Here is a 12,887-nt window from a genome sequence, read left to right as displayed (position 1 = left end):
ATATCACCAGCATGAAATAAAAGGATAATATTCTTTGGTATATTATTTATATGAATTATTAATTATTCTGTTCTCCATTTTAATATGAATATTATAGAAGTTGTATCCTAGTTAATGAAGGCACTTGGGGGAATTTAAATAATTAAAAATGGGCAACACAATACAAAGACAAACTAATTCATATTGTTTAGTAAAATAAACTTTTCCATTACTGAAAAGTAGAGAGCTCACACGTTCTATAATGTCTTTTCCCTAAAGTCACTTTTGTAGAAAGTGAATGTCCAGGGCTCTCAAGTTTTGAACTGAGTTCAGAGTGAGATTTTGGCGCCGGCCGCGATGGCGGCAGGGGTTTGATGGGGACGGGTGTCTGATCTCATAAATGACAAATATTCTTACAAATAAATAATATTTATTTAATTCAGTATTTATTTGTTTGTTTGTGTGGTCAGTGTTTTTTTTATTGTAGGTGTTAGTAGCTGGTTTTGAGGCTAGGGGTTGGTGGCTCCCATTTGAAGCCCTGGTTCCAGGCCAGCCATTTTTCTGTCATGATGGATGACAGTGTTCCATCAAGTGCTAAACTGTTCCTGGTTTTGGTCTTGTTTAATCCCACCATGCAGAAAACCCTCTCAGCATATGCATTTGAATGAGGGAGCACTAAAACCAATGCAGCTATTTTAGAAAGCCTCCCTGCTTATGTCCCTCACACCTTGATGGACCCAGGAGTTCTCTTGTCTGCAGACTAAGCACCAGTAAAAAGAGCTGGTGGTTCCCATTGTGATGAATGGCCATCGGGTTGACCACTCCTTCAGGAACACCTATAGGTGGCTGTTCTACTTAACCCTCTCTTTTCCCCTGTTTCCAGTGGGTTCTCCACTGTTTCCTCTACGGTATCCTCCACAGTCTCTTCCATGGACCCATCTTCTACTGGCACCCTAACTGCCTCTCCCACGTTGATCAGTCTGTAGAAATTAGTTCGGCGAGATGTAAATAATTTAAAATGTGACAGCCGCTGTCCTCTTCTGTAACTGTTACGTTACATACTTCAGCGAGCGTCTGAATCTGTGTTGCGCACAAGCCTGTGAAAATCTTACCCAGTTACAGCAATGCTTTTTTTCTGATTGGCTGATCGGTAGCTATTTTTTATTTTATTTGATTAGCTGGTGCGTGTCAGGGCCTCCGGGGAACTCACTTCACGGTTTAAAAAATAGCACCGTAACTTGGTGGGCGTTATCCTCGTAATGTCTCTGCGTGAGAAATACAAGGTGTGGCGTGTGAGCGTGTGAACGGGTTGAAATGCGTGGGTCTCACGCCCAATGCGTGAGACTTGAGAGCCATGGAATGTCCATGAACAGTGATGTTTTCTCTTGTGTAATCATTCAATAGAGTCAGAAAACTAGTCCAAATGCCGTTCAGGAATGCAGCAGTGAGGCTACGTGATGGACGCATGACGCAGCGCGTCTATTGGCTGTTTAAACTCCAGCGCGTCCGATTGGCCTGAGACGAACTTTAGGAGTGATGGAACAGGACGTGAGAATTTAATTAAGTCTGAACAGGTCGAGAATATACTACGTGAACTGACCCAGGGCCGCTGCATGGGTGCTTTCACTTGCATTGCCTATCCACTGAACCCGTGAATGAGCACTTTTTACGCCTGGGTTTATTTACTGGCACGGGAAGCATGCACCTTGCGCTTCTGCTGACTCTGGGCTTCGGGTTCGCGTTTGCGTGTCAGTTGCCCAGCGAGTGGAGACCACTGAGCGAGAGCTGTCGAGCTGAACTCGCCGAGATTATCGTGTACGCCAAGGTGCTGGCCATCCACGAGGAGCCGTACGCGTCAAGTCTTTACAATTACCTGCCGTACCAGAAGCACGAGCGCGCGGAGGACGCGCTGCTGTACGCGGCGGAGGTGGAGCTGCTGTGCGACCAGGCGTGGGGCAGCATGCTGGAGGTGCCCGCGGGCTCGCGCCTCAACCTCACGGGACTCGGGTACTTCAGCTGTCAGTCACACACGGTGATGGAAAACAACTCCTACATTTTCTTTCTCAGGTGGGTTCACTTCTGTTTAAAACAACAGTTGGACATCTTTTTATTTTCATTTTTTTTAAGTATTTAAATTAATTTAGATTATTATAAAAAAAAATGAAGGCATCACGTGACTTCATTCAAGTCAGTGAGACATCCTCACAAGTATATGCATGTATCTTACAGGATGGATGAAAACTACAACATCCTCCCTCATGGAGTTAACTTCCAGGATGCCATATTCCCTGACACACTAGAGAACAGACGACTGTTTTCCAGTCTCTTCCAGTTCTCAAACTGCTCTGGTGGACAGACAATACACAACTTTAATAGTGATTGGGAGAGCCAGGAAGACAGCAGGGTACGACACCAATACACACACACACACACACACACAGATGGGCTCAGTATGCACTATAGAGTGGCAAACATAAATGAAAATGATGTGTGAAAGGCAGGAATCCACGAAAGGTGAACATCAGTATGTTTGTATGCATGTTTGAGCAAGCTTGTTTTGAAATGGCTCAGCTGTAAATTCATGAGTCTTGTAAATGGCTTTTTATTAACACAGGCGTGTCTGCATGCACAACCACATTATTCTTACCAATGTTTAACAGTAAAACAGCAGGCAGTTTCCATTCCACTAGTTCTGCACTAGCGCCTGCAGAAAACACAACTGAAGCTGCGATAAGGAATCGAGGAATCTGATTGGCTGTGGGCAAAAAGGTGCGAGTAACACCGGTAGTGGGAATAATACAAAAGTAACATGTTCAGGTTCTCATGGGTAAATGGAGCTCCTTCATATAGCACACACTTGCCTTTCTTTGGTGGTCTTTGTATTGAAATGAGAATTAATTTGGCTCGATAGAAGCCAGATTAAAGACCCCCTAGCTAGTGATGCTCAACCTTACACACTCACAGATATCCTGTCTCACCTAAACAGCAATTGAAATCAATTATAGAAAACTTTTATGCATCAAAAGCTGTCAGAAATGTTCTATGTCTATACATGTCTAGCCAGTGACCCGAGGAGGTTCAGGGTTCCTCTTAACAGGTGTCCACCAAGCTAAACAGATGTGACAGTCGCTCTGTCTAGATGCAAACAAGGCATATTCGGATTCGAAACAATTTCAACTCTATTAACAGCATCTTTTCAGAACCTTGAACATTTCTTTAAAATACTCATACATTCATTCAGGTATTCCAAATCAAAAAAGAGACACCGGGACACTTCACTAATCACATCTGCACAGAGAGACAGACAGATGCAGAGAGGAGATAACAGATAATGATGGTGTGTGCGCTGCAGGAACAGGTGGGGTGATTATCAGGCCCGGGAACCTCCCAGAGATAATGAGAGCTGTTTTACACAGAAGCTTTCCTGTGGGAAAAGGATTGTTTAAGGCTGCCTGAGAGACTCTGAGCTCATGTGACTGTATAGCCGGCACCGTGTCAACCTCTGCTTCTTGTATCATCCATCTTAAACATCCATTATGCTTTATTAAACTCTACACAATCAAATGTATCAATGCATTATGTATTTTCAGCTAACATGATGTTACCCAAACTCTCTTCTTCATTCTTTCTTTTATTATTTCAATTTATTTTCTCATAAACACTCATCTATTGTTAAGTATGGCTCACTTACCTCCACATCTAGGTCTAGTTTGGGTCTTACAGCAGAGCAGGCTATATTTTTGGCCTTCATGGCCAATCGTTTTTTATGTCATTTGTGTTTAACTTTTTGTTCTATTAGCTGATGTGGTGACCTTTAACATCACGTGACACTCTTTGGCCCTTTACAATGGGGATTTAGACCGCTCTGCTGTTCAGGGAGAACATACAGCCTCCCGTTGCTCAAATACACACCATGTAATCACACGCTCTCCACATGTGCACACACACACAGCATGCCTCGACTTGTGTCTACTGTGGGCATGACAGCGGGTCACTTTTGAACTTCCTCCATCACACACACACTGGCATGTGTAGGGGCCCAGAGAAGAAAGGCAGTGCTCTACAGGAAGTAATAAGGCTGACAAAGGCTGGAAATGATGTCATGTCACTGTATGTTGACCTTCATTCCACAGGGTCATGTTGTCAACACATGCTCAGATCTCTGATTAGAATGCACACGAGTGACTGTCTGTGGTTTTATCTTTCAGCTGCTGTGTTCCTCCGTGCAGAAGGTGTTGTTTGAGGAGGAGGAGCGGGTGGGACAGCTTGAGGAGCGCGTGGCCGAGCTGGAGAGGAGGAACGACCGGTTAAAAGAGCGAGTGGGGAAACTGAGGCATTCTCTGAGGAAGGCCCGAAAAGTGTCCCGCCGTGCTGAACGGGAGTACCAGGAGCTGCAAGAGCGCCTGAAGACAGCAGAGAGACACGTAGGACATCACATCAATGCCATTTCACCCCAACACAGCCCTCCACGCTACAGATATACACACGGACTGTGAGCTCCAACACACACACACAAGGACACAAACAGACGGCAGTCTTCAAATCCCATATATGTACTTTTTTTTTTTTGCTTCTTTCCACAGTTTTTAGCAATTAATTAAGCCCCAAATGTTCGGTGTAAACTTTTTGTACATAATTTAAAATGTTGATATTGATAAAGTAAACGTAAACCTAATATGCTAAATATGCTAATTCAAGATTTTAGTGTAAAAAGTGAATAGTTAAGGAACTGTTTCTAATCTGACCCATAAAAATGACTTTTTAGTGTAGCCTAATGTAATATTTTAGAGTTTGAGTTTGAATTAAATTAATTAATTTTGATGTTACCACATAAAATATTTTTTTTTTTTAAAGATTTAAATGTTTACAGTGTATTACTTTTGAATCTTAAAGGGACAGTACACCCAAAATTCTGTCAATATTTACTCACCATCATCGCATTCCAAACCATTTCTGTCATCTTCTGAACACAAAAGAAGATATTTTGAGGAATGATGATAGTTTTTTTTACAGTGGGAACAGAAACTGTTTAGTTACTGACATTCTTTGCCAATTCTTCTTTTGTGTTGCACCAAAGCAAAAAATTCATGCAGGTTTGGAACAACATGAGTGAGTAAATAAAGACACCCTTTAAATCTTAAAATCAGTATATAACTTTAACATACACTGATGAACTGTTTACACATTCAAAATACAACTGACAGTGAAGTACATTAAGACGAAAGTTTGCAAAGTCTTAAAATATTCAAAATGTAACAGGAAGTAGTGATGTCATCATTACATTTACATACTGACTTATGATTGGTCTGACTTACCTGAAAGTATTTTTGTTCATCTTTAGTTTCGTTGTACATTGTAAAACTCAAACAAAATGCAATGTTTAGCAGAACAAATGCTATTAGCTCATACTTCTGTGAAGTTTGAGACTGGTGATATTAGTTTGTGCAGATGGATGGAAGAAAAGGAGTAAAAGAGCAAAACAAACATCATGAAACATGTTTAGATGGGAGTGGAACTAAATTATGAATAAAAAGAAACATTGGTGTTTTTTAATGATTTTACAATTATTAAAATAATTGGTCTTAAAAGTCAAAATTAAATGTATTTTAACATTGTCGTCAGATTACTATTAACTTAAATTGGAAATTATAGAAAGCAAAAGAGGCCGCTGATATTCCCATGCAAAAACTATTAAAAGAGCTAATATAAAGGACCTGTACATTTACTGTACATCACCCCACACACACTTCACAGAGTGACATCAGAGGTACATTCAGATACTATGATTACACTGAATAACATTACATCCGATTCTTCCTTTCTGGTTGTAGCTGATAGTAATGCATCAGAGGTTCACTTATCAAGCAGGCAATTCAGTGACTGCTTTTCATCAAGTCTACTGAGCAGATTGAGATAGAGAGCTGAGGAAGGGAAGGGGAGAGATGATATGTTTAACACGTGTCTGTCCAGTTCTGAGTTTCTCTTATCCCATTTGACAGAGACCCTAAAGAGTCATATCACATGTGGCGGTGTTAGTGAGTCTGCATCACGTCTTTTAAAGAGATAGTGGCTTTGATTTCACCAGTTCTTTAATCTAGATAGTAGCTGGCTCTCCAAGTCAACGAAAATGACTCACTGTGAACTAATATTGATAGATCTTACATGGTTTAATCTCACTCCGGCCCAAGCAAACACTATCCAGTCCTCTCATAAACATTAACCTCAGCTTATCCAACTACAAAACATACCGGACTGACGTTTGTCCACTTTCAACACAGTCTGAGCCTGTTATCAAAGTCTTTGAGCTACGGAAGTGATCAAACAGCAGGAACTAAGAGACTGGAGGCTGATAGCAGGAGCTGATGATGGACGCTGACTGTGAAGTTAAGAACCATAGAAATTTACTTGGCAATGTTAAGGTTTTGGTTACTTGGTAGCATCTCTATATTAAATCGCACTCTGTTGCAAATTGCCAACATCAGTTAATTTTAAGAAAATAACATTCTTAGAACTGTGGCTAACATTCTTCCTGTAGTGTTTAGAATGTTTGTTCAGAGTTATCTGTTTTTGATAGTGGTACATCATTCATGGAGTTTTGTTCCCCTTGAAATTTTTCAGTTGGATGCTTTTCTAACTTGTTTCAGAATGTTCAGAGAATATTCAAAAGTAACGTTCCAATACTGTTTACATGGTTTCTGCAGGTCTTAAAAAAAGTCTTTAATTTGATCTTCTATAAGTTCATATAAATATAATAAAACAGTAAGTTGTGGTTGTTTTTTGAGCCCATTGGCAGATAAAAAAAAAAAAAATCATGGATCATAAGGTTTTTTCAACTCCCATAACTGAGGAAAAAACAAAAAAGTATGATTCGAACGCTTCGAGAACATTCAACTTTTTTGAATGTTTGTTGTCATTGTTTTTGCAAAACTGTACTCAACAAAAAAGTAACTTTTTTCTCATTTGCTCAGAATAAGCTGTGCGTGTAAATCAAAGGAGAAGTGGAGGACATCATGCAACATATCAGTAAAAAACTGTAAATGCAAAAAAATTGACACGTTATGCTTTTTATATTGACCACATAATATAATAATTTTTATACCCCCAGCATTCACTGAAGTGCCCTTCAGGAAGATTTAAACATTTGTGTGGCTTAGCAAACTATAACATTAGCATGACTCATAATTTCCCACTGTTAGGTTTGATAGAGAGCGGGTCACATGTTGCTGAGCGCACTGATATTGGCTTTTGAGGCGATGCAGTTAGAAGCCATTTATTTTAATCACAGGATAATGAGAGGGAAACTCTGCTGCTCCCTGCAGCAGCACGAGGAGAAAACAATGTGTGCTTTCCTCCAGGGAAATCTTGCATCTATTTTAAGATGTTTCAGATGTTGGTGTGTAAAATGAAAGTGGGTTTCTGAGGGGTCAGGTTTGCTGAAGAACCTATAGCACAAAATAAAGTGTATGACTGGATCTGATGATGAAGAGTGGAAAGAAAAATATGAAAAGTTATGAAAGAAAAAACATCTTTGCATTTTTCCTTTTCTCTAGCTTGCTTCCTAATCTAGTTGTCTAATAAACATGATATTGTATTTTATTTTATGATTATCGTTGGCACTTTGACTGAAGATGAGAGCATCTGCATAAATGTAATGTAAATGTAACAATAATTTAGCTTTACACATAATTCCATATTCAGATACACGTTTAGAGAAAACGGTTGATAATCAAAACAAGAAAATATATCTTGGGCAAGAAAAATAGCCTTTGTTTGTGAATTAAGATAATTTTTCTTGTGCATTGGCAAACCTAACAAAATAAAGATTCTTTTTTTTTTTTTTTTTTTCAGAAAGCAAGACTTAATATATTACAGAATTTTGCTTCAAGTAAAAGCATCTTAATTCAAGAATGTTTAGATATTTATACTAGAAAACAAAACAATTTTTCTGCATTTTATCGATGTCTAAAATTCAAGAACCTGCAGAAACACTGAAATGCAAAAAAAGAAAAGAAATTTAGGGAAAACTTAATATGCCATCCATAAATCACATGAGGTAGATAGAAATACACACCACACCACAACATACCCTCTTTTTCAATGAATATCTGCCAAGCTGGCAGGCAACCTGTAGTTTTTGAATATTGAGTAGCTTGTCAAGCAAGCTGCATTTTCTACGAGTTTTAGCAGAAGTCATCGCCTGTAGCTCTGAGCTGTGGGAGACCGGCAACATCCAGCCCGGATGATCGCTAATGTAAAACCACTTATGCTGGACCCAAACTAAACAAATGACAGAAAACAGTGTTCAAAAGCTAAATGGGGTCAGAGAGATACTGAGATCCGTATCAAGCCATACAAGACAAATCATGATCATTCAGGATTTATTTAAGGAAAAAGAAAGGAAAAAAAAACAATCACTCATTCCCCATTGCTTAACAGCATGGAATATAAACTCTGATATGTGCAGATGATTGTCAAAGGCATTGGATATACAAGCCCCATATCGACAGAAGATCACATCACAGTAAAGTTAGTATTCGTGTGCCACTCCCAAAATATGATCATCATTGTCACATGCATATGAGTATATAATTCACATTTCACTGGGCAACTTTTATTTCGGACAGGTTATGTGAGAGATGCAGAGATCACAAGGCCTGCATTATCAGCGTTGCATTTTTTAAATATTTATATATTCATATAGATATAGACATATTTCTTCATACATATAGTTACATGGTAAGGACTTTTGAAAATATACGCAAACAATCGGTTGAATCGGAAAGCGCATTTAACATGCTCGCAATTCTTTATAAAATCATTTGGTGCGGTCGCAAGGTTTTTCTTTCTTAATTTGCAAAGAAGTCGACATTCAAGGGACATGTTTAAAACTGCACAGTCACTGGTTAGCACAGACACTTGTCAGTCACAGCTTTTTCATCGTAAGAGGCAAAAGTGACGCCTGAGTTGGTAAAAAAAAAACTAAACAAAGGAACACATCAGGAAACGATTCTTCTGGAAAAGGTGCATCACAAAAGATCATCGTTATATATTCACCATGTTGCGCGTGAGAAGTTTGTACAATAGAAACGTGATTTTTTTTCAGAACGTATGACATTGAGAGAGAAACAAGATTGTGAATATACATCTGTGCATTACTGTCAACTGTGAGGCCGATAACTGCAGAGAAAGGCAGTGTTTAGAGAACAAAATGACACACATAATGTACACAGTAACATCTCTTCAGGGACAACATGATAGACACGTCACAATCACATTTTATTTACAAAGCCTTTGGACACACAGTGATTTGCTCTGGACGCAGACAGACCACGGTGATGCTGTGGTCGAAGTGATCGCTCCACTCTGATTGATCAGGATGTGTTTGTGTGTGAGCCACGGCACGTGTGTGTGCATGGATTCACTATAGTATGTTAAAATGAGTTCATAGATCTAATTGTTATAGTTCAATACATTTATGTTTGGCTTGCAGTGGCAGTTACTGTATATGGATTTATCTTTGTTCAAAACACCCCAACATTTTGGTTTATACCTTGCACATCCTACTGAGGGTTCAAAAATTCAAAACCAGAATACCAGACACATTTCCTGCATTTTACGCCCATAAATACGCACAGAAGTGACACTCACAAACACAGACTACATGGACAATGAAGCCAAAAATTTTAGGTCCTGTTGCCACAGAAAACCATTTATAATTGTCCCTCAGTTTATGAAAAGGAGCAGAAATTACATTTGTAGTAATGCACTTACAATGAAAGTCTACAGGGGCAAGAAATTGCAATGTAATACATTTTAACAGACTTTTTTTTTCAGATTTTCAAGAAATTCAGTCTTTCTACTGCAAAAGTATTAGCTCAAATAACACCTATTTGTACAGAAAAATTAAGACTTGCTTTAAGAAAAACCCTCTATAATGCCCTTCTATATAGTAGACTTTTATTCTTACAAACTAAGAGACAAACTGAAATGATTTCCTGTGGTAATCAACATCATGCCACAGATACTGTCATTCAACATTCATCTAAATAACCTTTAGTTATCAAACCCTTCATAAACGGCTCTGAATGAAACTGAAATGTGCAGTATGGTTCATTCAAATCAAATAAAACCGCTTTTGTGACATACAAAAACACAACGTTACACCAGTTTCGTGAAAAGCTTTGCAGAGCATCTCTGTTGTGAGATTACAAACTCCTCTCGGGTGGGAAAATGAAGACAAAGTGCTGCATGCATGACCTGACTGAAAAATAAAGCCATTAGCTCAAACCCACCCACACTGAAACAGACATTCAGGATGAAACGAATGGGAAATTCATGAAGATATTCGATGGCACTTTGGAAAATATCACACACTCCTAAATCTTGTCCGTAGACGAGGTTCCCTCCTGTAATTTTAACAAACCATAAAGGGCAAAGAAGACATCAGTCACTTTTAAAAACCTGACAGGACATAAGCAGAGCCATTCGGGGACAGAAGACCAGTCACCCATCAATAAGGAAGTGTAAAAACCTTAACTTAGCCCTTAAACCAATGCTAGAAATTCAGACACTCTTGAGTCGTACTGGGAAGATGTTTAGAGTCACTAAAAGTTATGCTGCGTTCACGTTGTGTCAGAATTACACAACATGTCAACACATAATGGATCAATGATGGCAAAATACTTAATAGCCACACTAAAGAGCCACATTTTTTTTGCAAAATCAGGAAGAGCTAAGAGAGCACAGCATAATATGCTGGCTATAATAAAAGTACATATTAAATTGAAATATTTAGCAGTATCTATACAAAGCTGCCTTTTAAAAGTGAAGTTTCTGCACCACTAGCATCACAAAATGTTGCGAAAAAAAAAAAACAATTCCTAAACTCTTGTGTTTGCCTTTGGTCGCATAAAAAGGCCAATCCTGCCCTAAGCTTGTTTCCAATCTGTAATAGAATGCAATAGTGACGTCCACTTTTTCAGCAGACTTGGAACCGGAAGTATTTTTTCCATTCATTTTTCCCATTTAAGAGTTATTATAAGACATTGACCAAACCAACCAGCGATGAGGTGACTTACAACATTACAAACTATAATTTGAAGCAAAAACTTATTTGAAAAGCGGAGAAAAAGACTTTAATCGCTCAAATGAGGGAAAGAACTACAATCCCATGAATAACTGCAAATAACAATCAAATTAAAAACAACAAATACATATAAAACCATTGATTTAAAGAAGTTCTTTGTGTATGATATTGCAAAATATACATACACCAATATTAAGTAAGTGTAGGGAAATTACATCAGTCATTAGCATTATTGCTTTGTGGAATGTAGTTTTTCAGAATCATGGGTAATGTAGTTTTTCACAAGAAATCCCACTGTTGAACATAATGCAATCGATAAACATAAAAAAGTAAATCATATACCATCGTTAAACAACCTCGTAGCTCACAGTAGGTCTTTTAAAAATCAAATCTTCTATGGAGAAAAATGATGGGATTTACTTCCAGAACCCGATTTAGTAGTTTGTATCACACTTGGCTAATTCTGAAATGACGTGAACGTAGCATAACATAGCAGTTTCCCCACATGGTCAAACTGTCATACAAGCATCGTGTGAGTTAAACAGCTGTCCATCATCCTATTCAACATTTTTGACATTATTCCAACTGGATGAGACAATCTCAAACCATGGAGGGGTTACTAAAGATACCATCACTATGGTGCCCAGTGCAGCTCCGGAATTCCCTGAGAACTCGTTCACTGGGCGTAGAAAGACGCTGCCATGGCTTTCAGGAGATCTGTGTCGTGTATTAACAGCTATACTATATTCAGTTACTAACACTGACTGTCTGTGTGCATTTAAAGTCACATTTGAAATAGAGAATAACAGGATCAAGTTGTTTTTTCTCTGCTTTTTTAAAAAAAAGGTCCAGTAAAGTAAGATAACAATCAAACATATTGCATGTTTTAAAAGATATCTCAAACTTTGCGATGCTAAAACCTTATGGCGAGGTTTCTAATCTCATAAAACACTAGCAGTTGCGCTACCTGTTCTCTCATTTGTGCAAACAGAAGTCTCGACTCGAAAAATGTCGCAAAACAGTCTGACGTGATTATTAAAAGCTCTTCTGCAGGTCAGCGTAACACATCAGTGGAAAACCCCGAAAGATCAAAATGGTAGCTAACGAAAAATACAATAAATTGTGAGTAGATATAGAAAGTTAAAACAGAGGGTAAGAGGGAAGAGCTAGACATATTACGATATAGTAAGAATCGTTTGACATTGGCACCGTCCTCTTATAAGGGCGGACACAATCATGCACACTTTCGTACCTAAACCTCTGCGCTCTTCGTTTTTTTTTGTTTTTTTTTCATGGCTGGCGTGGTTCGTAGCACATTCATAGCAAAGACATAACAGTTCTGTCTATCCGCACAAATTCACTTCTCAAAGTGGAAGCCATCTTCCAGACATTTCCGTCTCCTGTCGCTGCATGCATTGCACCCTCTAGTGGCCTGGAGGTTAAATGGCAGGAGTGCATTAGGTGCGTGCAGTGTCTTTAGCCTTTCAGTGTTTGCTATAGCGATGGGTCAGTCCTCTGCCTTACTGGACGGCAGGGCGGGGAATGGGCTGAGGGGCAGGGCTCACAGGGCGGTGGCCTCCCAGCTCTCTCCCCGCAGAACCTGGCGTCACTTGGTCCCAGTTAACACTGTGCTCACAGACACTACTGAGGGAGGGAGTGGCCTGCAGGGCTCCGCCCCTGAGGCAGTGGAGGAAGCAGCTGATGCCAGGGAACAGGAAGTTTGTGGAGGGGCAGTACCTACAAAAACATATTCACCAGTTAGAAGTGCATGCCTAAGTTAGAAAAAAGATTTTTTTTTTTTGCCATTATAAGCTATATACAT

General features: G+C 39.1%; 2 protein-coding genes across 2 annotated transcripts in view; one reads left to right on the top strand and one right to left on the bottom strand.

Moving 5' to 3' along the window:
• The first annotated feature begins 1,194 nt into the window (after nt 1–1,194).
• LOC113047952 (coiled-coil domain-containing protein 3) overlaps nt 1,195–12,887 on the top strand; it is a 73,640-nt gene continuing 61,947 nt past the window's right edge. Inside the window, exons 1-3 of the mRNA XM_026209394.1 lie at nt 1,195–2,046; nt 2,209–2,383; nt 4,188–4,403. Coding sequence (XP_026065179.1) covers nt 1,679–2,046; nt 2,209–2,383; nt 4,188–4,403 — 759 coding nt within the window. The 5' untranslated portion in view covers nt 1,195–1,678. The remainder of the gene's footprint in view (nt 2,047–2,208; nt 2,384–4,187; nt 4,404–12,887) is intronic.
• The window catches only part of LOC113047953 (calcium/calmodulin-dependent protein kinase type 1D-like), a 58,751-nt gene continuing 51,831 nt past the window's right edge, over nt 5,968–12,887 (bottom strand). Inside the window, exon 11 of the mRNA XM_026209395.1 lies at nt 5,968–12,802. Coding sequence (XP_026065180.1) covers nt 12,672–12,802 — 131 coding nt within the window. The 3' untranslated portion in view covers nt 5,968–12,671. The remainder of the gene's footprint in view (nt 12,803–12,887) is intronic.

The sequence above is a fragment of the Carassius auratus genome, chromosome 29 (genome assembly GCF_003368295.1).
Source record: "Carassius auratus strain Wakin chromosome 29, ASM336829v1, whole genome shotgun sequence".
Taxonomy (NCBI): Eukaryota; Metazoa; Chordata; class Actinopteri; order Cypriniformes; family Cyprinidae; genus Carassius; species Carassius auratus.
This window is presented reverse-complemented; position numbering and strand designations above follow the sequence as displayed.